At 43.0% G+C, this 27,330-nt stretch overlaps 1 protein-coding gene across 3 annotated transcripts; it reads right to left on the bottom strand.

Annotated features, from left to right (window-relative positions):
* Positions 1-1,450: 1,450 nt before the first annotated feature.
* Positions 1,451-27,098, bottom strand: LOC135115215 (uncharacterized). 3 transcript variants are annotated; one of them, XM_064031742.1, is made up of 11 exons: positions 26,957-27,098; positions 6,287-6,416; positions 5,824-5,869; positions 5,409-5,585; positions 4,745-4,898; positions 4,085-4,229; positions 3,410-3,945; positions 3,017-3,100; positions 2,628-2,780; positions 2,300-2,438; positions 1,451-1,590 (listed from the first exon to the last, which is right to left on the bottom strand). In XM_064031742.1, exons 2-10 carry the CDS (start codon positions 6,403-6,405, stop codon positions 2,395-2,397), a joined length of 1,458 nt encoding a protein of 485 aa, XP_063887812.1. In that variant the 5' UTR covers positions 6,406-6,416; positions 26,957-27,098; the 3' UTR covers positions 1,451-1,590; positions 2,300-2,394. The 3 variants fall into 3 exon arrangements, with proteins under 3 accessions (XP_063887812.1, XP_063887809.1, XP_063887810.1); XM_064031739.1 differs by lacking the exon at positions 26,957-27,098 and adding an exon at positions 26,603-26,742; XM_064031740.1 differs by lacking the exon at positions 26,957-27,098 and adding an exon at positions 7,425-7,583.
* Positions 27,099-27,330: the final 232 nt, after the last annotated feature.

Here is a 27,330-nt window from a genome sequence, read left to right as displayed (position 1 = left end):
TTTCAAATTAAGGTAATGATCTCATCTAATATACGTACGAGCAGTTGCCTAATTAAAATTCCTGTTGTGTTTTGAGAGCTTATCTAGACATCTATTTATTTATCTTCTTTCTTGAAGTTCTTCATTATAAATTGTCTCGTCTTTGCTCTGCTTCTATTTTAAAGCCGAAACTATCTATACCAGCCCGAATGCTGGTGTAAAGAAGGAAACAGTACCTGCTCTGCCACGGTCACCTGCAGCAGCTACAGGTAGACATGCAACACCTGCGAGGAGGAGTTTGTTAATTACCTGTCCCCATTTCCTCCCTGAAAACTTCCAGCAGGTGATGTAAGTCTGCCTCGGTGCCAGACCCCAGCAGCAGGCGACGGACCTAGGGTGAAGGAACGAAGGCAGGAAAAGGGTGTGCATGAAGAGCAGGTATAATATATATATATATATATATATATATATATATATATATATATATATATATATATATATATATATATATATATATATATATATATATATATATATATATATATATATATATATATATATATATATATATATATGAATTAACTAGATATAGTGCATAACTAAAGGCAAACTAACTGATAATTGACTAATTTATTGAATGACCATTAAGTAGGTACTAATGAAATAATTATTTTATAGTTATAATTAATTAATTTACTATGTATCAAAATAAGTAGCTGAGTGATTGATTAACCGACTAAGTCATTGACCAATAACTAACTAGTAACTTACAACAAATTAATCACAAACCAGTTAATAACGAACTATGTAAAAAATTAACTAACCAACCAACTAACTAACTAAACTAGCTGACCTATCAAAACTTCAATGCAGATCATCAAAGTAAAAACTTAATTCATCAAGAAATACTTGAGAACCGTAGCCCTCCCACCCCAGCAAAGGCTCCTCACTTACTTCCTGCAGCAGATCCGCCCAGAGACTCGCCGGTGACTGTCCAAGGAAGTCGTGCAGGAACTTCAGAAGCGTGGCGTGGTCAGGCACCTCGCCACACAGGTCAGGGCTCTCCATGGCCTGATGGGGAGGTGGAGGCGTCGTCATCATGAATCAAGAACACCAGTCACGTTCAGTTGGGATTAATAAGTAAATAAATAAACTAAACGACTAGCAAATGATTATGTTAAATACTCGAAGCACCACCGCTGCACCTACTACACCATTAACACACTACCACACTACTGCCACACCACCACAGCTCCACCTCCACCATCTCCACCATCACCACTACCACACTACCCATATCGAACCACCACCATATCACCACTATAATATACCTCCTACACCACCAACACCTCCCCGCAACCACACTAAATCACCATCACTACATCCCAACACTACACCACCACGCTACCCCCGTCAGCACACATTCACCACTCAGCAGGACGCCAGCACGAGGCACCTGAGCAAGGACGGCAGTGACGGTATCGTGGAGCTCCTGCATGCTGGCGGTGTCGGCGTGGAAGGTCACCACCAAGCCAGCAGGGGTGTGTCGCGCTACCACCCGCGCCACCACCTTTCCGGCGTCCTCACCCAGAAACTCGTCCACTTTCTTCACTAACAGTACATTTGTGGATGAAAATAATGATGATGATGATATTGATAATGATAATAATAATGATAATAAATAAATAGATAAATGAATAAAGATAGATTAAAAAAATACATTAATAAACACTAAGGAAAAATAGTATAATGAAGTAAAGCTGAGCACAATGATGGTAAAACTAAATAAATTAATAAGGAATACTAATGCAGTAATATTAAATAGTAAAGTAGTTGATAATGAAAAAGAAAGTGCATATAAAAAGAGAGAGAGAGAGAGAGAGAGAGAGAGAGAGAGAGAGAGAGAGAGAGAGAGAGAGAGAGAGAGAGAGAGAGAGAGAGAGAGAGAGAAAGAGAGAGAGAGAGAGAGAATCAGGGACGATAAAGAACCAACGAATAACAAATCAGATGAAGTTACAAAATATAATCCTTTACAAAAATCATACCAAAAGAAAAATAAACAAATAAATAATAATAATAATAATAATAATAATAATAATAATAATAATAATAATAATAATAATAATAATAATAACAATAACAATTATAACAATAATCCCCACTAGCAAGTTCAAGATACAAGATAAAGACAAACAATAAAAGTCGAGTCAATCAAGTCATGCGAACAAAAAAAAACACGGAGCATCATTCAATACTGAGCTGATCCACCCCGTCACTCTCTCCTTGCCTTCCCACGTCACCCCCACACGGTCTGACTCACCCAGCAGTGTGTGACTGTCGCGACCAAGCGTGAGGGAAGCGGCGAGGGAGGACGCGAGGACCGGCCACTTCAGCCACACCTTGTAGCTCCACCAGTCACGGAAATCCAGGACCAGCTGCGTGGAGGGGAGCGCCGCCGCCTGGAGGTGAACACAAAGGAGGAGAAAAAAAGAAAAAAATGACTTATTTCTACCCACAAAGATTCCTCACCTAAAATAATTATCCAGCATGAAAATATCCACTGAGAGAGAGAGAGAGAGAGAGAGAGAGAGAGAGAGAGAGAGAGAGAGAGAGAGAGAGAGAGAGAGAGAGAGAGAGGTGGAACTTACCTGGTCGAAAGAGAAGCTGAAAGTTTTCTGGTACCACTGCAGGAGAGAGACGCCCCACTCCGCCTTCACCACCATGTTGCCCCACTCCCAGGTGTTCACCACGTACTCCCACCCAGTCCCACCCAGTCCAGTCACGATTGAACCGAAATATTTCTAGAATTCAAAGTGATAAAAAATATTTTTGCAATATTTTTCTTGTATAGTTTAAATAATTTTTTTTTTCTCTCTCTCTCTCTCTCTCTCTCTCTCTCTCTCTCTCTCTCTCTCTCTCTCTCTCTCTCTCTCTCTCTCTCTCTCTCTCTTTCTCTCTCTCTCTCTCTCTCTCTCTCTCTCTCTCTCTCTCTCTCTCTTGCTTTGAACTTTAGCTTCTCAGGCTCCGGTTCACTCACGGTTCAAGTTCCAGCCAACGTGAGGACAGAATGCCAGGTGTGTGCGCTGCAGGATCCGAATCCAGCGTCCTCCGTCAGATGAGACTATGCGTGCGGTGCGTGGAGGGAGATAAAGGGAGGGTGTCGTGAGGTAGAGGTAAGTAAACAACTCAAATACACTACTGTGGCACTGATGACGCGACCGACAAAAAATATTAGAACAGTACTATCCAAATAGTTATGATTTCAAAAGGTATAGCGAACAACTTTTTTTAATTATAAATTCTTATTTGCAAGAAATCAAGTATATAAAAAGACCTGAATAAAAGGACTTACTAACATCATAAGAAACGTATCATTAAATTTTGCCTTAATAGTCAAATTTCGTTCTACATGAAGTGTGGACGTACTTACCGAAAGTTTTCATGTTGGAAGAAAGGCTGAAAACCCGGGAAGTTAATTTTTGTGTAGTCTCTTGAACAGCGTCACTTGACACTGACTCTTCCGGTCCATCACACTCCGCTTTCCTGGAACATTCTTCGTCTACATTTACCATTATGGAATCAGGATCATTTTGCTTTAAGTCTTCTGATTTATGATCTCGACCACTACAAACTTCATTCTGGTCTACTGTCTGTTCTTTTCTTAAATCTGAGTCGCAATCACTGTCGACGTGGTGCCGCGACTTGGCTTTTGGCTCCTTGACATTGCCGTCCCCACAACCTTCAGCATCACACCTGCCAGCCTCACCTCTGTCATCCGTGACCTGAGTCTCCTCGTCCTGCTTCTCCTGCTTGAAGTGAACGAATTCTAACGATATGTCAGATTTGGTAGACTTGACTTCCCCATTAACTTCCCAATGTTGCTTGCCCTGATTTTTCCAGAGCTTCGTCTCCCACTCGAGGGCTGTAGAGATAATTGGCACATGTAGGCTCACCTGCCAGTGTTTTCTGAAAGTTAAGAGAGGACTCATGGTTATAAACAATTGTCTAATGTAATCTATCAGTGCTTGAAAAGACATTTTACAGAAAACTTTTTTTCGAAACAAATGAAGTATTGGCACCTTCAAACACATGACTGCAAACCTACCCAGTGTGTGGCGTGACGGTGAGGTTCAGGAGACGCCGACGCTTCCCCGGCATCAGCGAGTCCACAGATACGCCAAAGATGGATTCAGAGAACTGAGTGCGCACCACCACGCCCCGTCCTGCCTCGGTTCCGGCTGCGTCTCGCTCTATACGAGGTATAAACAATCCTTTTAATTCGTTGCCTCAAGGTATATCATAGACTCCTTTATAAAGAAATCTATGGTTGCATCTTTTAGAAAGGAAAATTACGACTCCGACTATAGCAATGCCTTTCATATTTTATGCAATTTTTATTTCTTCCTTTTTCTTTTTCTTTTTTTTCCCATCCTAACATTAAATTTAACCGAAAAAATCTTAACTAACGGTCATATCTTGCGCAGTGCTATTTAATTTTGATTTGAGATAATGAAAAGCAATATAGGTTTGCAGAGGATCTAAACCACCAAATAATAATAATAATAATAATAATAATAATAATGATAATAATAGTAATAATAATAATAATAATAATAATAACAATAATTCCCTGTTTAATAAAAATGTATACGTACACTCAATACACTGCGAGGCCCATCAGCTCCACCTCTTCACACACACACACACACACACACACACACACACACACACACACACACACACACACACACACACACTTACACACCTTGGTCAAGCTGAGGCGGCGCGGGGTCACCACTGGAGGCCTTGCCGCGCTCTTCCTCACCGCCTCTCAACCACAGCCGCCACCACTGCCCCGCCTGGCCCTCATGCCCGCTGGCCAGGCTGAGGGTGGTCCTGGGAGCCGCCATGAACAGCATCTAGAGGAAGGAATAGTGTGACCTCATCTCTTTTATTTCAAAGTGGCATGACAAGAATTTTGTATGTTTTTTTTTTTCTATAGGAATGATGAAGCAATGGTAGTATGTAATATATGAAGATAATAATGAGATGCAAATGTTAAAGATCAGATTTCTATTGCTGTGGTACTTTGTAAGCAGAAACTATGGATATTTAAATAGTTTTTTTTTTTTCTTTGCCTTTTGCAAGTCTTCCTCACGCATACGCATTAAAAGAAAATAATGAATAAATATATTAATAAACTACCAAATAAAAATAAATATAGGAAGACAAGGCAACAGATAAAACTAAACATGACATACAGGAAAAATAAAAAAAAATAAAGACAAAACAATATATATATATATATATATATATATATATATATATATATATATATATATATATATATATATATATATATATATATATATATATATATATATATATAACAAGAAAATCTATAAGGTAATATTCTCACGCTCTCTCACCTCTTCCTCGGGGTGCCACGCTACGCTCACCAACTCCTCAGCTGATCCAACGCCCCCCACATGCTGGTACCTCTGCGCCACGACTTTGAGCGCATCACCTGTGTAGCCACCTGTCACCTGGAGGACGCGACCTGAGTAATTCCCGGTGACATTGCATCCACAGTTAGTCAGGTCAGTCTGTGAACAACGACATCTTACATTAGGCGAGTGGGAGGAGGTGTGTGTGTGTGTGTGTGTGTGTGTGTGTGTGTGTGTGTGTGTGTGTGTGTGTGTGTGTGTGTGTGTGTGTGTGTGTGTGTGTGTGATTTATTCCAGCAGGTGTTCATCTTGAGTCTTAAATTGAAAAAAACGTCATTAAATTTAGTTAGTGTATTGTTCCTTCTTTTAAGACACGTTAGGTTATGCACCCACCCACCTGCAGAGCCAAGGTAAGGGACCGGGTGGAGGGAGAGGTCCCCACTCTGAAATACAAGAAAAGTTGAAGCTTCAGTCTCTCTCTCTCTCTCTCTCTCTCTCTCTCTCTCTCTCTCTCTCTCTCTCTCTCTAATACATTAGTTCACTTAGAAATAATTTCTACCCTGACCAAACCACTTAAATGACATGTCGCTGAAGGACCACGACCAAATAGTGTCATTATATTGAATTTATAGACATGTAATAAAGAAGTGTCCTATAGCTGTTATTTTCACGCTATTGGTATATCATATAGGGCAGTGATTCCTAACCTTTCCCAAGTTCATGCATCCTTCCATGAGCTTTTGAGATATTCATGTACAATTCATTAAAAGAAAATCACACTTTTCTCTAACTTTAAGACTGAAAATATACAAGTAATAGTACTTATCTATCCATCTTCGGTGCGGCGTATTAAGTGTTACCTGAGAAATGTTTGAGTGGAGTCATCAGTTCGGTTTAACGTGTAAGCGGTGACCAGGCGGAAGGATGCTGCCGATGCCTGCTGGCTGTGTGCCGGGATCCCCACCACTGTTACCAGCATCAACGCCGCACCTAGAGTAAGGGAAAGATGGTTGTATGGTTTATGACAATACACATTTCATTCGTTCATGTAAATTATCTTTGTAGTGTCGAGTACAATAATTTCGGATTAGTGATGATTATAGATAGAGTTTCTTTATAGCGGTAAGTTCGATAATTACAGAATAGTTTACCACTTCCAACGTAATCGCAGAATAATTCCTCTTGGATGTTAATAATCTGCGTATAGGGTCGTACAATAGTCACACACCAGTTCCTTTAGGTAAACTATTTGTTATATTGGCTAATATGATGATTATAGAATGGTCACTCAACAATGTTTCCACTAGGACGAACAACCCCACTCGCTTATGAAACCTCAGTTCCATGGTATAGCAGGTCGACGTTTTACTTAAAGAATATCCACACCTTTCCAGTTTTGGATGCTAACCGGGGTAACTCAATCATTTTTTAAGACTGAATAACATTATGCTTGTGGCGCTTCCTGGCTTTCCAATTTCCCTTACATATCCAGTCACGCGGCAATTTCAAAATACACGTTAGAATATTTTCGCGAACGGTGAGTTTATTTGACGGTTTAAAATTGTTTGGATTTCTCTCTTACTTGAATCACGGTTGGTAAAATAAAGTGAGGATGTTGTGAAAGAACAAGAAAAGAATGTTCCCTCGTGCAATTGTGGGGCGTGTGGAGGCACCTGGCAGCTCCCCTACTCCCCTCACATTAGTCTCCACCTCACGTAGTCACTGCTGCAGACGATGGGAGACGGCAGAGTTCATGCTTACAAACCACAATGTAGTTTTATAACATGCTTTCAATACGAACCGTACTGTTTTCAGTAAAGTAAAGGAGCAAATGATAGTATACTAAATAATAGTACGTGTTCACTAACAAACTTAGGTACCTTATTCCCATCACACACACACACACACACACACGATTGTTAGCATACATCATATGGAAGAACATCTAAGGGCCGTATTGTTAAATCTCTTCGTATCACCACTACCTAATCTACTCACCAAAACACCAGTACATGTTCCTCGCTTGGCACCACCCAGATGGATCACCGGGCAGTGTTGGTGTCCTTCAGCTGACACACACGAGCGTTCACTGGGGCTGAGCTCTCCCAACTAACCCTGCCATGACCCTCAGCCTGCACCTCGCCTGTCACCTTTCCCCCCCTCCCCCCCGCCAGCCATTCTATTCGGGTAAGGCACATGACACAAGAATAGCAAGGAGATGAAGTATCAGGAGACTTGTAAGGTCCAGCACCCAGGCCGAGAAATCTTAAGTCATCATGAATTGGCGGATGTATTTACTTATCAATTCACTTATTATTATTATTATTATTATTATCATTATTATTATTATTATCATTATTATTACTTCGAGGGATGGAACACCGTATGAGGAGGTAAAGCCTACCTTAATGATATCGAAATACCTCTATCGTATCACCACGCTCCCTACACCATTCCAGTGACTAGCTTTTTTTTTTTCAGTCCCTGGATCATCCTAGTCACTCTTCTTTGCACAGCCACAACTGTACACCGTAATGTAAGAGAGGCCTTATCAAAGCACTAAATGCACTGTTTTATAGGCCGCAGACTTGTAGTATCACTTTGTTTTCTCTCTCTCGAAGATTTAGCTATCTCCCTGGCCTTTAAGCTGCTGTTATATATTGTGCATCCCTCTCTCTCTCTCTCTCTCTCTCTCTCTCTCTCTCTCTCTCTCTCTCTCTCTCTCTCTCTCTCTCTCTCTTACTTCTTACGTAGAGAACGCTACCTCATTGATATCGAATTTCATTTCACACTTTTCTGTCCAATCATACTTTCTATCCAGTCCTGTCTTATCTTCGTAATTTGGTGTCATTCGCAAATTTACTGACGTCACTACTTACTAGTAATTCCGGAATATAATGATGCTAATAATGGAGGAGGAGGTGAGAAGAAACACAAGTGCTGGGAGGATAGTTTATTCCCGACTAGTTTCGCACAAGCTTCTTCAGGGGAACTAGTCGGGAATAAACTCACCTCCCAACACTTGTATTTCTTGCCACCTCCTCCTCCAGCTTGTCGGAATGTCTGAACAACAACAACAATAATAATAATAATAATAATAATAATAATAATAACAATAATAATAATAATAATAATAATAATAATAACAATAATTATAATAATAACAATAATTATAATAATAATAATAATAATAATAATAATAATAATAATAATAATATAATAATAACAATAATTATAATAATAATAATAATAATAATAATAAGAAGAAAAAGAAGAAGCGGAAGAACAAAAAACAAGAAGAAGAAGAAGAAGAAAAAAAAAGAAGAAGAAGAAGCAGAAGAAGAAGAACAAGAACAAGAACAAGAACAAGAAGAACAAGAAGAAGAAGAAGAAGAAAAGAAGAAAAAGAAGATGATGATGAAGAAGAAGGAAAAAAAAAAAAATAAATAAACAAATGAAAATAACAATGAATTCAAGGACAATAGTTACTCATATAACTTCTAAGATTTGTTCTAGAGCAGACAAAAAGTGACCTGAAAAAAATAAATAAATGCAGCAGCTCAGTGATCCAAGACGGAGGGCAGTCCGATGTGCTACTGACAGACTGCGAAATTACTTCCACACATCAGCAGACAAAATGTGAACAAACTTGTAACTTTAAAACTTTTTTCCCTAAACCCTTGAAACAGCTATTCTTTGTCAAATGAACGGTTGCCACTCAACACTGAAGAACCAGTGCCAGGACCTGCTGAAGCTGTCGGTGGTGTTCCCAGTTTTTACAAGTCTATCAAGATGGCTGCCATTCCTACGATGCTCACTCTGAGCCTGAAAGAAAGAAAAGGAACAAACGCAGAAGGAAAACCTTGGAAGTAATATAAAGCGATATATGGAAGAAACAAAGATGTAAATATTTGCCATCATGCTTACCACGTCATCAATATTCTCCTAATTATTATAAATTCTTGTTATAGTTAGATTAATGCTGGAAGAGAAATTTATAGTTACAATAATGCTGGAAGAGAGAATTAATAAGAACCAGGTACAAGGAGCCAGTAGGCTAGTAGTAGTAGTGACAATGTGCATATAAAGTATACACACTACAATCAATTTCCAATTATTTATTTTATTTATTTTTTCTTAAGCCCCAGTTAAATCTGCACACACATGTGCACTCTCTTTTTTTTTTATGATGCTGCTGCTTCACTTTCTTCTTCTTCTTAAAGCCACACCTTCCTGTTATGGCAAAACAGCCCCTCCAAACAAACCTTCCACACACCGTGCCTTCTCTCTCCTCACCCTTCACGCCCCAAACCTGCGATCCCTTCCTCACCATCTCTCTTCACTCAATCTACAAATGTCTTGTCGCACCGATGAGGATCACAATAAGGATTTAATTTTAAAATCGTTTTATACGATAAAAAGTTTGTTTACCCCAACGTCCAGCTCTCGTAGCAGGAGGGGGTGAGGATCGCACAGACCAGGGCGAGGTTCCCCAAGTGGGACTCAGCCCAGCAGTATGCCTGCACCAGGGCAGAGTCGGCCGCTGCCAGGGACGACTAAACTACCAGTTCAGGGAGAGTCACGAGGCAAGCCACCAGGGAACAGCAAAAGTAGAATAAACTAAGAGAAAATCTGACGCATCCTCACACAATAAAGACGCGATGGACGTCATCCACTTCGTGAAGGGCGTCCTTCAGTGAAAACACAGAACATTGGAAAGGAGACCGTCAAATGAAAAGAAGGAGTACTCCTGAACCACAGCACCTCAGTGGAGGGAGAATGATATTGGAAGTCAATTCTGCGGGACGGGCAGGTGTCCACCACCACCCCCTGTCCTGCAGGATAGGTATCCACCGCCACGACCATCACCTGTCCTGCAGGGCGGGTATACACCGCCACCACCTGTCCTGTAGGACAGATATCCACCGCCACGACCATCACCTGTCCTGCAGGGCGGGTATACACCGCCACCACCTGTCCTGTAGGACGGATATCCACCGCCATGACCATCACCTGTCCTGCAGGGCGGGTATACACCGCCACCACCTGTCCTGTAGGACGGATATCCACCGCCATGACCATCACCTGTCCTGCAGGGCAGGTATATACCGCCACCACCTGTCCTGTAGGACGGATATCCACCGCCATGACCATCACCTGTCCTGAAGGACGGGTATCCACCGCCACCACCTGTCCTGTAGGACAGGTATCCACCGCCACCACCTGACCTGTAGGACGGGTATCCACCGCCATCACTTGTCCTGTAGGACGGGTATAAACCGCGACGACCATCACCTGTCGTGCTGGACGGGTATCCACCGCCATGAATATCACCTGTCCTGCAGGACGGGTATCCACCGCCACCATCTGTCCTTGTAGGACGTGTATTCACCGCCACCACCTGTCCTGTACGAAGGGTATCTACCGCCACCACTGTCCTGCAGGGCGGGTATCCACCGCCACCGCCTGCCCTGCAGGACGAGTATCCACCGCCACCACCTGTCCTGCTGGACGGGTATTCACCGCCACTACCTGTCATGCTGGAAGGTTATCCACGGCCACCACCTGTCCTGCGGGACGGGTATTCACTGCCATCACCTGTCCTGCTGGACTGGTATTCAATGCCATCACCTGTCCTGCTAGACGGGTATCCACCGCCATGACCACCACCTGTCCAGCTGGACGGGCATCCACCGCCACGACCTGTCCTGCTGGATGGGTATCCACTGCCACCACCTATCCTGCTGGACGGGTATCTATTGCCACCATCTGTCCTGCAGGGCGGGTACCCACCATACTCGCCGCCATGACCATCACCTATCCTGCTGGACGGGTATCCACCGCCATGACTGCCACCTGTCCTGCTGGACGGGTATTCCCCGCCACCACTTGTCCTGCTGGAAGGGTATCCACCGCCATGACCATCACCTGTCGTGCTGGACGGGTATCCACCGCCACCACTTGTCCTGCTGGACGAGTGTCCACCGCCATGATCATCACCTGTCCTGCTGGATGGGTATCTACCGCCATGACCATCACCTGTCCTGCTGAACGGGTATCCACCGCCACCACCTGTCCTGCAGGGCGGGTATCCACCGCCGTGACTATCACCTGTCCTGCTGGACGGGTATCCACAGCCACCACCTGTCATGAAGGCCGGGTATCCACCGCCATGACCATCACCTGTCCTGCTGGACAGGTATCCACCGCCACCACCTGTCGTGCAGGGCGGGTATTCATTACCATCACCTATCCTGCTGGACAGGAATCCACCGCCACCACCTGTCTTGCTGGACGGGTATCCACCGCCACCACCTGTCCTGCTGGACGGGTATTCACCGCCACTACCTGTCATGCTGGAAGGTTATCCACGGCCACCACCTGTCCTGCGGGACGGGTATTCACTGCCATCACCTGTCCTGCTGGACTGGTATTCAATGCCATCACCTGTCCTGCTAGACGGGTATCCACCGCCATGACCACCACCTGTCCAGCTGGACAGCCATCCACCGCCACCACCTGTCCTGCTGGACGGGTATCCACTGAGACCACCTGTCCTGCTGGACGGGTATCTATTGCCACCATCTGTCCTGCAGGGTGGGTATCCACCATACCCGCCGCCATGACCATCACCTATCCTGCTGGACGGGTATCCACCACCATGACTACCACCTGTCCTGCTGGATGGGTATCCACCGCCACCACCTGTCCTGCTGGATGGTTATGCAGAGCCACCACCTGTCTTGCTGGACGGGTATCCACCGCCATGACCATCACCTGTCGTGCTGGACGGGTATCCACTGCCACTACTTGTCCTGCTGGAAGAGTGTCCACCGCCATGACCATCACCTGTCCTGCTGGATGGGTATCCACCGCCATGACCATCACCTGCCCTGCTGAACGGGTATCCACCGCCACCACCTGTTTTGCAGGGCGGGTATCCACCGCCATGACCATCACCTGTCCTGCTGGACGGGTATCCACCGCCACCACCTGTCCTGCAGGGCGGGTATCCATTACCACCACCTATCCTGCTGGACAGGAATCCACCGCCACCACCTGTCCTGCTGGACGGGTATCCACCGCCACCACCTGTCTTGCTGGATGGGTATCCACCGCCATGACCATCACCTGTCCTCCTGGACAGTCATCCACCGCCACCACCTGTCCTGCTGGACGGGTATCCACTGCCACCACCTGTCCTGCTGGACGGGTATCCTTTGCCACCACCTGTCCTGCAGGCCGGGTATCCACCGCCTTGACCATCACCTGTCCTGCTGGACGGGTATCCACCGCCACCGCCTGCCCTGCAGGACGAGTGTCCACCGCCACCACCTGTCCTGCTGGACGGGTATTCACCTCCACTACCTGTCCTGCTGGAAGGTTATCCTCGGCCACCACCCGTCCCGCGGGACGGATATTCACTGCCATCGCCTGTCCTGCAGGTATTCACTGCCACCACCTGGACGGGTATCCACCGCCATGACCATCACCTGTCCTGCTGGACGGGCATCCACCGCCACCACCTGTCCTGCTGGACGGGTTTCCACTGCCACCACCTGTCCTGCTGGACGGGTATCCATTGCCACCACCTGTCCTGCAGGCCGGGTATCCACCGCCATGACTATCACCTATCCTGTTGGACGGGTATTCACCGCCACCACCTGTCTTGCTGGACGGGTATCCACCACCATGACTACCACCTATCCTGCTGGACGGGTATCCACCGCCATGACTACCACCTGTCCTGCTGGACGGGTATCCACTGCCACCACCTTTCCTGCTGGACGGGTATCCATTGCCACCACCTGTCCTGCAGGCCGGGTATCCACCGCCATGACCATCACCTATTCTGCTGGACGGGTATCCACCGCCACCACCTGTCTTGCTGGACGGGTATCCACCGCCATGACCATCACCTGTCCTGCTGGACGGGTATCTACCGCCACCACTGTCCTGGAGAGCGGGTATCTACTGCCACCGCCTGTCCTGCAGGACAAGTATTCACCGCCACCACCTGTCCTGCTGGACGGGTATTCACCGCCACTACCTGTCATGCTGGAAGGTTATCCACGGCCACTACCTGTCCTGCGGGACGGGTATTCACTGCCATCACCTGTCCTGCTGGACGAATATTCATTGCCATCACCTGTCCTGCTGGACGGGTATTCACTGCCATCACCTGTCCTGCTGGACGGGTAATCACTGACACCACCTCTCCTGCTAAACGGGCATCCACCACCACCACCTGTCCTGCTGGACGGGTATTCACTGCCACCACCTGTCCTGCTGGATGGGCATCCACCGCCACCACCTGTCCTGCTGGACGGGTATCCCCCGCCACCACTTGTCCTACTGGACGGGTATCCACCGCCATGACCATCACCTGTCGTGCTGGACGGGTATCCACCACCACCACTTGTCCTGCTGGACGAGTGTCCACCGCCATGACCATCACCTGTCCTGCTGGATGGGTATCTACCGCCATGACTATCACCTGTCCTGCTGAACGGGTATCCACCGCCACCACCTGTCCTGCAGGGCGGGTATCCACCGCCGTGATTATCACCTGTCCTGCTGGACGGGTATCCACAGCCACCACCTGTCCTGAAGGCCGGGTATCCACCGCCTTGACCATCACCTGTGCTGCTGGACGGGTATCCACCGCCACCACCTGTCCTGCAGGGCGGGTATCCATTACCACCACCTATCCTGCTGGACAGGAATCCACCGCCACCACCTGTCTTGCTGGATGCGTATCCACAGCCACCACCTGTCCTGCTGGACGGGTATTCACCACCACTACCTGTCATGCTGGAAGGTTATCCACGGCCACCACCTGTCCTGCGGGACGGGTATTCACTGCCATCACCTGTCCTGCTGGACTGGTATTCAATGCCATCACCTGTCCTGCTAGACGGGTATCCACCGCCATGACCACCACCTGTCCAGCTGGACGGGTATCCACCGCCACCACCTGTCCTGCTGGATGGTTATGCAGAGCCACCACCTGTCTTGCTGGACGGGTATCCACCGCCATGACCATCACCTATCCTGCTGGACGGGTATCCATCGCCATGACTGCCACCTGTCCTACTGGACTGGTATCCACCGCCATGACTACCACCTGTCCTGCTGGACGGGTATCCACCGCCACCACCTACGACAAGTTGCTGCGAACAACAACTGGGTCTCGATGGAGCCAAGATGGAAGAGAATATTGGAGACCAACGACACAAAAATGATATGGAAATCTATCAACTGGAAAGGAAACGTTGATCAAAATAAAGGTGACAGACCCAACGATGCTCAATTTAAAGAACATTTTGAAAAACTATTGAATACTGAAAATGCACGAACAAGTTTCAGTTGTGATATTAGTACAGCACCTTATATACCCATATTAGATGATCCTTTCACGTATGAGGAACTGAGTCAGGTAAATTGTGATATAAATGTGAATAAGAGTTACTGTGGAATGTGTCCTGGTGTGTTCAGAATGTTACCAGCATCTTGGTTAATGTTCTTCTTGACAATATTTAATATTATATTAATGAAAGTGTTGTACCCCCAAGTATGGTGTTATAGCAAACTAACAGTACTGTTTAAGTCAGGTAACAAGATGTTATGTGGAAATTATAGAGGTATATGTATCATGGACACACTAGCTAAGATTTTTGACACATTAATATTGAACAGACTTAAACTTTGGTTTAACATTGATAAATGTCAGGCAAGCGCTCAAAAAGGCAGAGGGTGCTTGGAACATGTGATATCCTTAAGATTACTATGTGATTATGCCAATTATAAGAAAAATAAATTGTATGTACTTTTCATTGACTTTAGTAAAGCTTATGACAGAGTGCCCAGAAATAAATTGGTTAAGAGATTAAAAGAATTAGGATGTGGTAAAGTAATGTTGTATATCATAAAAGCAATGTACACTTGCACGAAGAACATATTAAAATCTGCAATAATAGACACAACTGTAGGTGTCCGCCAAGGTGCACCAACAAGTAGTTTATTATTTGTAATATATATAGATAAAATGGTACAAATGCTAAAAAGAGCTGTAGAAAGAGATGGCTTTCTCGGTAGTTTACATGTATTATTACTAATGGATGATGCTGTAGTACTTGCGACTTCCCGAAAAATGTGCTTAAAAAAACTAGCCTCTGTTTCGGAATTCTGTAAAGAAAGTGGAATGCTAATCAATGAGAAGAAAACCAAGTTCTTTGTGATCAACGGTGATGAGAATGATAGACAGAGTTTGAACAGTGGCGGGGTGCAGGTGCAATACTGTAACCAGTACCTGTACCTGGGCGCATGGTTCACCGACGCGGCCCACACGAACACTGTTACAGCACTGCACCACACCGCGAGTGAGGCCATAGTGAATAAGTTTGCCATATTTTGTGCCAGTAGCACTCTAATGCCTTTTGTTTATAAAAAGAAAGTATTTGATGCTGCAGTAACAAGTGCCTTATTATATAGCTGTGAGTCATGGTTCAGTAATAATTCAAAAAGTGTAGAAAAACAGTATAATAAGCTGATAAAATGTTTAATGGGAGTGAGGAAAAATACTAGTATAAATCTCTGCATGATAGAAGCTGGAATCAACCCGTTAAATAAGCTAGTGGCTGACAGAAGATACAAATTTATAACACTAGCTGATCAGATGGACAGAGACATTCCTTTTCACTACATATACAACTTATGTAGGGAAGAAAACACTCCAGGTTATCGGTTTTTGGAACAAGTAAGATCAAGAAACAGGAACCCTGATGAACTCGATCATGTTAAGCAAACTGTAAGAGAAAAAGCTCCAGGCGCCACAAAGCTAACAACTTATATAACATATATGAATCCGTCATTAATGGTTCACCCGATCTACAGCACCACACAATATGTACCAGATTACAAACATGAGGCCTTCACCAGACTACGTCTCATGTCACACAGTCTCCGAATTGAAGTGGGGCGGTGGAGTCGAACCCCGCGTGACCAGCGTGTGTGTCCCTGTGATGGCACACACACACAAACAGAGGAACATGCATTGCTACACTGTCCACTCAGTGCACAACACAGGAATGACCACCCACACATCACATATGACACCCTACAAGCAATGTTTACTGATAACACCCATCTGGAGGAAGTTTGTGACTATGTATATGCAGTTCTGAAATTTTATAAAAATTACTCTTAAAAGATAGGGCAGACATCTGTTTAAGGTAAATACTGTTAATGTATTTTACTTATATTCTCTAAGCTCTGGTAATTTTTGCATTTAAATGTACGTGTCATGTTTTATTTCGGTGAATTTCTTTTTTGTATTTTCTATGTACTCAGTAGGAAAGTTCTTAAACTTAAGATAATTTGTTTAGTTATTAATACCTAGTAAGCGGCTCTCTACATAATGTGACTTATCAATTCAATTTGGACGAAGTAGAGATCAGAATAATATGTATCTTATCAATTTGTAATGGTACTTTGTCAATAAACTACTACTACTACTACTCCTGTTGGACGAGTATCCACCGCCACCACCTGTCCTGCTGGACGGGTATCCACTACCACCACCTGTCCTGTTGGACGGGTATCCGCTGCCACCACCTGTCCTGATGGACGGGTATCCACTGCCACCACCTGTCCTGCAGGACAGGTATCCACCGCCATGACTAGCACCTGTTCTGCAGGACCGATATCCACCGCTAGCACTTGTCCTGTAGGGCGGGTATCCACCGCCATGACCACTACCTGTCCTATAGGAAGGGTATCCACTGCCACCACCTGTCCTACAGGACGGGTATCCACCGCCACCACCTGTCCTGCAGGGCGGGTATCCACCGCCATGACCATCACCTGCCTTGCAGGACAGGTATCCACCGCTACCACCACGTCAGGTGTTTTCAGCACCTGAATGACAACAAGCAAATCATGACTTTTGGATTTTTCATAGACATGTCCAAGACGAAAACTCACACACAGTGCCTCAAGAACAATGTGCTGGCCAGCTACATAGCACTGCGCGTGTTAATGGACACTTTGTGTCAAGTAGAGCTTAGGAAATACTGAGTAGGGCAGTTCTTGTCGTCATGCTAAACACTGCCACTGATTACTACATTTCTCTATTTCTCTTCAAGTACTTGTTGTGCCTACACTCAATGTATTCCTAAAAAGAGTGACCGCTCTCATCCCTCATATCACCGTTCTATTGCTTTAATTTCCTGCCTTACTTAAGTTTTTTAACCTATTCTCAACAGGAAGATTCTTAAACATCTATCACTTCACAACTTTCTACCTGATCGCCAGTGTGGGTTCTGTCATGGGCGTTCTACTGATAATGTTCTGGTTTTCCTTACTGAGTCTTGATCATCCTCTTTTAGGGATTTTGGTGAAACTTTCGCTGTTCCCTTAGACATATCAAAAGCTTTTGATAGAGTCTGGCACCGAGCTTTGACTTCCAAACTACCCTCCTACGGCTTCTATCCCTCTCTGTACCTTCATCTCAAGTTTCCTTTCTGACCGTGCTATTTCTGCTATGGTCGTTGCTGTAGACGGTCGTTGTTCTTCTCCTAAATCTGTTGACAATTGTGTCCCTCAGGATTATGTCATGTCACCCACTCTCTTCCTATTATTCATCAGTGACCTTCTAAACCAAACTTCTTATCATATCCACTCCTACGCTGATGATAACCTACACTTTTCCATGTCTTTTCGTAGACGCCCAACCTTCAGGAAGTAAACTGCTCACGCAGGGGAGCCACAGAACACCAGACTTCTGATCTCTCTAAAATTTCTGACTGGGACAGACTAAACTTAGTATTGTTCAATACCTCAAAAACTCAAATCCTCCATCTAACAAATCGTCACAACCTTCCAAATAAACTATCCCCTCTTCAATGACGCTCAACACTGAACGTCAGTGGTTTGTCCTTTACTTATACTATAAACTTTAAACTTCACATACCATCTCTAGTTAAAACAGCTTCTATGAATTAGATGTTCAGAGTCGTCTCCGCCAGTTTTCTCATCTTTCCCACACCAACTGCTAACTCTGTACAGGGGCCTTATCTGTCCATGTATGGTGTATGTTTCACACATGGAGGGTGGGGGGGGTTCCACCCATACCGCTCTTTTAGACAGGATGGAATCAAAAGCTTTTCGTCTTATCATTTTCTCTTTGATTGTTTTTAGCCTCTCTCTCATCGCCGCAATGCTGTATCTCTTACTATCTTCTACTGTTACTTTCACGCTAAGTGCTCTTCTGATCTTGCTGACTGCATTCCTCCTCTCCTTTTCTTTCTCTCATCCCTATTCTGCCCACCTCTCTAATGCAAGAGCTAACCAGTATTCTCAATCATTCATCCATTCTCTGGTAATCTCTGGAACTCCCTCCCTACATCTGTATTTTTTCCCTCCTTTGACTTGGATTCTTTCAAGATGGAAGTTTCGAGACACTTATCCTCTGTTATTTGATCTGATGTCGCTTTGGGAGCTGGCATTTAAGTGGACCTTTATATATATATATATATATATATATATATATATATATATATATATATATATATATATATATATATATATATATATATATATATATATATATATATATATATATGACCCTGCCGTAAAACTGAACAAACACTTGAATCTATATATAGACCTTATTTAAGTTTGGTTGGTTATATGTATATTGATACATTTATATGAAGGTTTAGAGTCACTCACACTCATTGCAAAGACAATGTCCAGGACTTGTGACCTGGATGTGGTTTACCCTCCCTCCACTTTTTTTTTCATTTGTTTTACGTATTCTTTTTGTACTTATTCAGTTTTAGGCAAAGCTGCTACCGTGTGGTATAGTTTGAAGCATGGCACAACGCACAGTGTTAGCTGACACACATCACAGGTGTACATGCTTCTTTTCTTCTTTTTGAGTAGAGCACAATAGGCACACTGTCTTTGGACTTTTTTATCACTATTTTCATCATGGGATCCTGTCTCTACAAAGAAATAAATGTCTTCCACTGAGTCGTGCTGGACATGACCCAAGAGAGAGATCACCACTAGGCTTCCTTAGGTGGTAGATGTCACCAGCATATTTTGAGATTATCTCAAGTCAACTGTAGCTTGAAGTCAAGGAAGCATTTCCGTCCACCATTTGCTTTGTAAATAACATGGCACTTAAGTGATGAAATGTCCAGCAATCTGAGAAATATTTACTTATAATATTTCTTCACACCTTCCTTCCGAGCTGATGTTTGTACGGAGATTATTTGGTCCATTTTATCTATTCCAGCCATGTGATGTTTCCTGTATTTGATGCACACATCTGGCTTACTTACTTGCTTCCCTGCTACTGTTACCTCTTTCATAGAATCCTCATATACTGTGCTTAGCATGTTCACACATTTCTTATCCCTCCATTTCATGTGCATCATTTTATGCTTGTACTGTACTACAGTTTCACCTTTCTTCAGAATTTTGTAATTAACTTCCGAGGATAGCAGTTTTCTGTTGGATCTCAGTGCCTATTCCATCGTTTTGTTGTCAAGAAGAATTTCAAACAATTCTGGTGAGGTGTAGAAGTGATCAACTCCCAGAATGTAGCCCTGATTCAGTAGGGACTGCATTAGTCTCAAAACTATCTGAGTAGGCTTTGTAAGTGTTTCCACTTTTTCATCTGACAAGGTTTCTATTTCAAAGTCATATTTTGTTTTCTTTCCTGTGTAGACTAAAAGATCCCAAACATAGCCAGTATCAGACTCAGCTAAGATATAACTTTCTATACCGAATGTAGCTCGTTTTAGTGGAATATATCGCTTCCACTTTAGCCTACCTTTCCAGAGCAGGAGAGACTCATCAATGCTTACATTTTGCTTTGGAACATAAGATGATTTTAATCTTTGTATGAGAATATCCAGGACCTCCTTGAACTTGTATGTAGGGTCACTGTTATCCTCATTGTCAGTGAAATGCAGGTACTTTAGAAGAAGAGCAAATCTGTCTCTTGATATACATTTTCCAAAAAAAAGAGTAGCAATAAGCTGATTGGTAGAGTGATATGAATAGATAGATGGCTTTTTCACAATTCCTTGTAAAAGGAGCAATCCAAGGAATGCATACATTTCTCCTTTGTTAGTATCTCTCCATAACAAGTCTGCTTTTTCTCTTCATTTTACCCTTTCTCCTTTTTTTCATCACAGACTTTTGCTGCATACTTATTGGTCTCTGATATAATGTGATCCAGCAATTCGTCATCAAAAAAAGCATGAAATATTTCTAAAGGTGACTGGTCATCTTCCAGGACAAGTTTTACACCACTATCTCCCGTAAAGGGAAAAGGCTCTCTGTCAACAGCTGATTGACTTTGCCAGTTATTTTGAATATCATCATCAGCATCTGTTTCTTCTTCAGCATCAGACTGGTCATCTGGCTCAACCTCAGAGTCTGATTCTGTATCAGTGTAAGTACTGACAGTAGATGAATCAGAATCATCAAAATCATCCAAAAAATCAGCATCTATATCCTCAGCTACCAAAGCTGTAATATCTTCCGGCTTAAGAGGTCTCCTTCTCCTTCACATGATAAACTAATAATAAAGGAAAATAGAAAAAAGGCAATAACTCTTAGTGTTAGCTGATGTGAGTTACATATCCGCCAACAACAAAGCACAAGCGGTGACTGTCCTTGAGAGGCAATGTCGGCAAGTGTCAGCGGATTTGAGATGCCAAATACCGATTTATTTTATTAATTTTGCTAGTAGTAAGGAATCGTCTATATATAGACCATGCTACAATCTAGTGTGGTCAAATCAGAGCAAACGTCTATATATAGACGCGCCGACAAAAAGTCCCAATTTCGAAACGTCTGTATATGGATCCTCCGCCGGGAAGTGGTTAATACTTGTCTGCTCCCTAGTGCTGAATGAATAACACACACACACACACACACACAATTTTTTGTTTAGTGACCAACAATGAAACAAGCACAAAAGGTGTGAAGTGTCCTGTCATCCTTTTTGCTGCCAGTAGTGTCTTTGACAGCCACACTTTATACCATTCTATAAAGGCTGATGAAAAGCCACGCAAGTCAAAGGGTTCGAGCAGTACCGAATTTCACTGACCATCGATAAAATAAACAGTAAAAAGGCTGAAGTACTCGGGCCACACTGTTCTTCGTGGCCTGCCAGTGGTGCCTCTCAAACCCACACTTCACACCAACACGTTTCACAAAGACTCAGAAGCCGCGACACTCAAAAGGCACCGATAGTACCTGAATTGCACGACAGGGAAGGGACACACACCGCTACCGATACAATACACCTACCAGTACACAAAACTGCACCACCTCCCAGCCCGGGAGCTCGAAGAGACCTTACACGCAGGTTTACATACACTAGGACTTCGCTAAGGGGTTGCCAAGATCTGCCTGCCGCTCTCCTCACTCGTTCCAAGATATAATTTTCTTGCAGGCTTTCAGTACACGAGTTCCAGGCGACGCGTGGACAGACAGACAAACATGAGCAGCTTGTAGACCCAGTGTTGTTCTGCCTACCTACACACCACAAGAAATCGCTGGGATGGAATGGATGTTACAGATGAGGAACTTAATCACAGTGACTTGTGGAAGGAAATGTTATTCTTTAAGTCTTGCATGTGTAGTTTATTGTTACGACCATCTAACCTAAAATGTAAAGCTGGAAGTGACAAACACGACTCTAATAAATCTGTTGGAAGGAAAGGAGCCTCTTTTTGCCATACTTGAGAAATTTCCGTCGTGGTAAATGTATAAAACAAAATATGTACTTAAGAGTAGCTTGCTTACACGCACAAAACAAGTGCCTTGTGGTTCAGTCAGTTAACGCTAGTCTTTTCAGTCTGCTCAGTTCAAACTCTGGTCACGTCCACCTCCCTCATCAAAAAAGTAATAAATAAAAATAAAACATATACTTACGTGCCAAAAATGAGCCCTGGAAATAAAACTAACGCTATAAATAAAGAAAACACAAACTTCTTCTCACTTTGCCAGGAATGTGGCTCAGATTTCTATCCAGAGGAACTGAAGTAGAAAAGAAAATGTTTGCCAAAGACTCCCTAGCTTATAAAGACACGCTCTGGGATGAATCTGCCGCTACACATTAACAAAACACATCCCTTTCTATTCCATGAAACGAAGCCTTCACCTTGAACGTGGCTCAGATTATTGTCCTCAGAAGTTTGGCGAGAGAAAGATGAAATATTTCCTTAAAGACTAATAAAACTTTTCATAATGAACATGGTTTAAAATCTGCCCAGAACAATTCTGAAAAAAAAAAGAAAAAAAAAAACTTAAAATCTACATCAGAGAAGGATCTGCACTGCCACATTACAAGGCAGAGATAAGGAATTATAATCCTCCCTTAGTTTTCTGGAACGTGGTTTAAAATAGTCAAGAAGAATTAAGAAAACGAGAATACATCACTTAAACTCAGTAACTTACATAACAAAAGGAATCACATTAGTATAACAAAACCCACAAATAAATCATGTACTCGTTGGTCGTCACTTTTCAGGGAAGTGGCTGAGATTCTGTCGTAATGAAATAAAAAGACCAAAAGGCCAACGATAAAGAACTGACTCTTCCCGCCTCACACTCCAGGCACGTGGTGAAATTCTGTCTTAAAGACCTTACAAAAACAATACTTAAGTTACACACCACAAGGAATCGTATTACAAAAACAAAAGCTTCAGGTAAAGAGTACTCCTCTCCTCACTTTTATGGACCATGCCTCAAATGCCATCGCAAAAAATAAAAAAAATAAAAAAATAAAATAAAAATAAATAGATAAAAAAAAATTATATATATATATATATATATATATATATATATATATATATATATATATATATATATATATATATATATATATATATATATATATATATATATATATATATATATATATATATATATATATATATATATATATATATATATATAAACGAGAAAATTGAACTTAAGACTTACTAGCGGATGTAAGAGAAGGAATCACATTGGTAGAAAAAGGGTAAAGATTATGAAGGCTCTTCTTTCCTCACTTTTCTGAACGTAATTAAAAGCTCTCCTAAAAACTCAGAACACAAGAAAATATCAGCTTAAGACACACATACCAAATAGAATGGTATTACTAAACCAAGGTAGAAAATATGTACTGAAGACTATTAACGTTACATCGCAGAACAAATCACATCACCAGAACAAAGTTTAGAGGTAAAGAAGACACAGGCCTCCCCACTCTGAAGAACGTGTTTGAAATTTCTCCCTTGAAGAATTACAAAAGCGTGAAAATGTCAGTTTGAGATTATCGAACCTAGGAAACAGGAGGAATCGTAGGTGTAGAACAAAGGACAGATAAAAATAATCCTGTTTTCTCACTTTCCAAGAACATGTTTGATATTTATGTCGTAAAGAACTTTCAAAGTGAGAAAAATATTTCGCGGAAAGCACTAAAGTTACGGCAGAAGGAATGGTATCAGTACAACAAAGGTTAGGGATACACACTATGCATCCCTCCTCACTGTTAAGGAACGTGGCTAAGATTATGTGCTGAAAAATATAAAAAGTGAAAATAAATATCTATTAAACATTACTATATTTTTATAGCACAGGGATTCGTATTAATGGAACAAAAACTGAAGGTAAAGAATTGACTCGTATTTCCTCACTTTCCAGAAAGAAATGTTTTATAATTGTGTAGAATTAAGACACAAGAAAATATCAACTTAACACTTCCCAACCCACGAAGCAGAATGAATATCAACAGTAGAACAAAGGCTATACAAAAAGAAGACTCTGCCCTCAGTTTCCTGCGACCTGCGTGGAGTCCTGCCGTGGAGAGCTTAAAAAACGAGGACTGTAAGTGGGAGGGAAATCTTTACTGGATTATATATTTTTTTATTGTTTTTTTTTATTAGTATTATCATTTAAGAGCTCGTGCCAAGGACAACAAAAACTACAATGTTCCTTGAAGACTGTGAGTGAGAGGGAAGAGGTTCACTTTATTTTTGTATTCATGCAATAAAAAAAAAAAAAACTCATTCAAGACGCCAGAGTGTGGGAGTCCATAGGCAAGTCCAACAATTTAAACCGAATGTGAAGCAAAAGGCTTTATTTTCATGAGGTTCTCTGGTCTATTCCAGTTCGTTTCGTCTCCTCATGAAGGGCGTTGGCAAACATTTCTTCCTCTCACTTTCTTAACACTAGGTGGACACTTTATAGGAAGTTACTAATTTTCCCGCACGATAGTATTCATGATTGAAGCGCCCCCGCGGTGCAGTGACCAGCGCCTCACTGCATCAATGATTCTAACTGAGTCATGACGCCGCAACATCCAGGTGAAGGTGACGAAAAAAGGAGGTTTCCACGATCGAACGTGAACCTTCAGACTGTCACACAAACCACATACCACAGAGCCTACCAGAGAGAGAGAGAGAGAGAGAGAGAGAGAGAGAGAGATGAGAAGTTACATAGGTAGATAAGACAGATATATAAATAGATGGATAAAATTAGACAAACAGATGCAGATAGATAGATAGATAGAATGATAGATAGATAGATAGATAGATAGATAGATAGATAGATTGATAGAATGATGCAGAGAAAGAAAGACACATAGTGAATTGTTCATGTTGACAAGTAGTTGGGTATAGGAAGGGGGATACAAACTCAGGGAGGAGTTAGGATTCTTTTAATCTCTAACGTTTCGGCTGAATAGCCATCCTCAGAGAGACTGATTTACATGAGTGAAAACACACTATTTATAACAATCATACAAAATTTTTTCATTTGACATTCGTACAGAGTATTGCCATCCTGGCGTGTACCTCACCTAATTTTATTTTCCTAGTCAGGTAGCATGTGATTTACATGAGTGAAAACACACTATTTATAACAATCATACACAATTTTCTCATTTGACATTCGTAGAGAGTATTGCCACCCTGGCGTGTACCTCACCTAATTTTGTTTTCCTAGTCAGGTGGCATTACCCGCCTACGTGACGAGCCTTTACTGGGGATTTTCCTTGTACCTGACCTGAGGGCCAATCAAATGTCAAATGAAAAAATTTTGTATGATTGTTATAAATAGTGTGTTTTCACTCATGTAAATCAGTCTCTCTGAGGATGGCTATTCAGCCGAAACGTTAGAGAATAAAAGAATCCTAACTCCTCCCTGGGTTTGTATCTCCCTTCCTAAACCCAAAGACACATAGATAGATAGACAGACAGAACAAAACTGAGATAAATAGAAAAAAAATGACATTGATGTATCGGCACAAAGACAAATCAACAGATAGACAAACAGACAGACAAACAACCAGCTAACATCCCACCCCAAGTATAACTGAGATCCCTGATATTCACTTTAAAATAAGTCAATGTAAATACCTAAAGGCCAATACTAATGCTGCTTCCTGGCCTCCTCGTGGACACACACACACACACACACACACACACACACACACACGGTAATGACTTGTGCAATTACGGGGCGTGCGGGGATCGTTACTGCTAAATTTGGGGAGTAGAGAAGCTGAGGGGTGGGTGGCATGGTAAGCAGGAGAGAGGAGGCGAGGCTAGAAAGACAGGGTTGTGGAGGTTAGACTGAGGAGGTGAGGCTAGGGAAGGCTGGGAAGGTGAGGCTGGGGAGGCGAAGCTAGGAACAGGAAGCTGGAAAGATGGCGCTGGGGAGGTGAGACTAGGGGAGATAAGGCTGGGGGCAGGCTGAGTTGGGGTGGGACTGGTGGGGGTAAAGATAAACCCATGGCAACAAGGTAAGTCACTCAATTTAATGAGATGAACAGTGATTCTAGTAACGAGTGTTGATTCACCTCAGCTCTCTCACTCTTGACTCCTCACATGATTCCTCGAGTGGATGAGTTGATGATGAAGCGGAGTGAGTTGATGTGGTGGAGGTGAAGGATGTGCTGATGAGGGAAAGGCAGTTGATGATGGTTATGAAAGTGATGGAGGAACAAACAGCGACAAGGAAGTGGAAGATAATATCGGAGTGGTGGAACGGCAGAGGATGTGCTGGTGATCAGAAAGACTACCATGGTTAATGTTTGCGATGATTCCTGATTGCAGACTTTACGGTAAACATTCAAGAAACAAGTGTAATATATATACCTGGGAATGTTGTGACAGCGGCGAGGTGCGTGGTGAGGGAGCAGAGACGCCTCGACAGTAAACGCACTGCGCACTCCCGCCAACACTCAAGCCTATTTTCGTGTCCCTCAGCCATTTCAAGCCTCCCATTTCAAGCACCATTCTTTTAGATTCATCGCACTGGAAACACTTACGTCCTAGATAGTCATATGAAATACAAAAAAACTGATAACTATGCAAAATTAAGAAAATATTAGTTATTAATGGTCTGGCAACTGTGATTCCTCAACCGCTTGCTTCCTACTAGCCTAGCGAGGAACGACACACCAGTTTCACTAGCAGTATATGTCCAAATACACTTATTACCAAGTTAACATACTGACCACTGTGGACAAGCTTTGGGAGAGTCTTGGTTCACCTAGAGCCCAAATAAGCGTCCAAGAAAACACAGAAGACTCACACGTACACCACAACGAAGCTGACGTCACTGACCACTGACTGACTGGCTGAAGTGAGTCGCGTAGCTTCTCTTCCTTGTCTCGAAGCCACTCGGGACTTCGGCGGCACTGTCAAATATAAAAGAACACGGTTAAATGTACAGAATGCTTTAAAAGTTTCAAAATATGTATGAACAATTAATTTCGGTACAATATTAGTAACAATCTACACTACACCTGCATTTTTTCATAATCTGGCACCTTTTTTATATCCTTTTTCATATTGCAATGGACTCACTTTCTGCTTGTAAG

The sequence above is a fragment of the Scylla paramamosain genome, chromosome 29, assembly GCF_035594125.1.
Source record: "Scylla paramamosain isolate STU-SP2022 chromosome 29, ASM3559412v1, whole genome shotgun sequence".
Taxonomy (NCBI): domain Eukaryota; kingdom Metazoa; phylum Arthropoda; class Malacostraca; order Decapoda; family Portunidae; genus Scylla; species Scylla paramamosain.
Note: the sequence above shows the minus strand (reverse complement) of the source record. Positions and strands in the feature narration are given on the sequence as shown.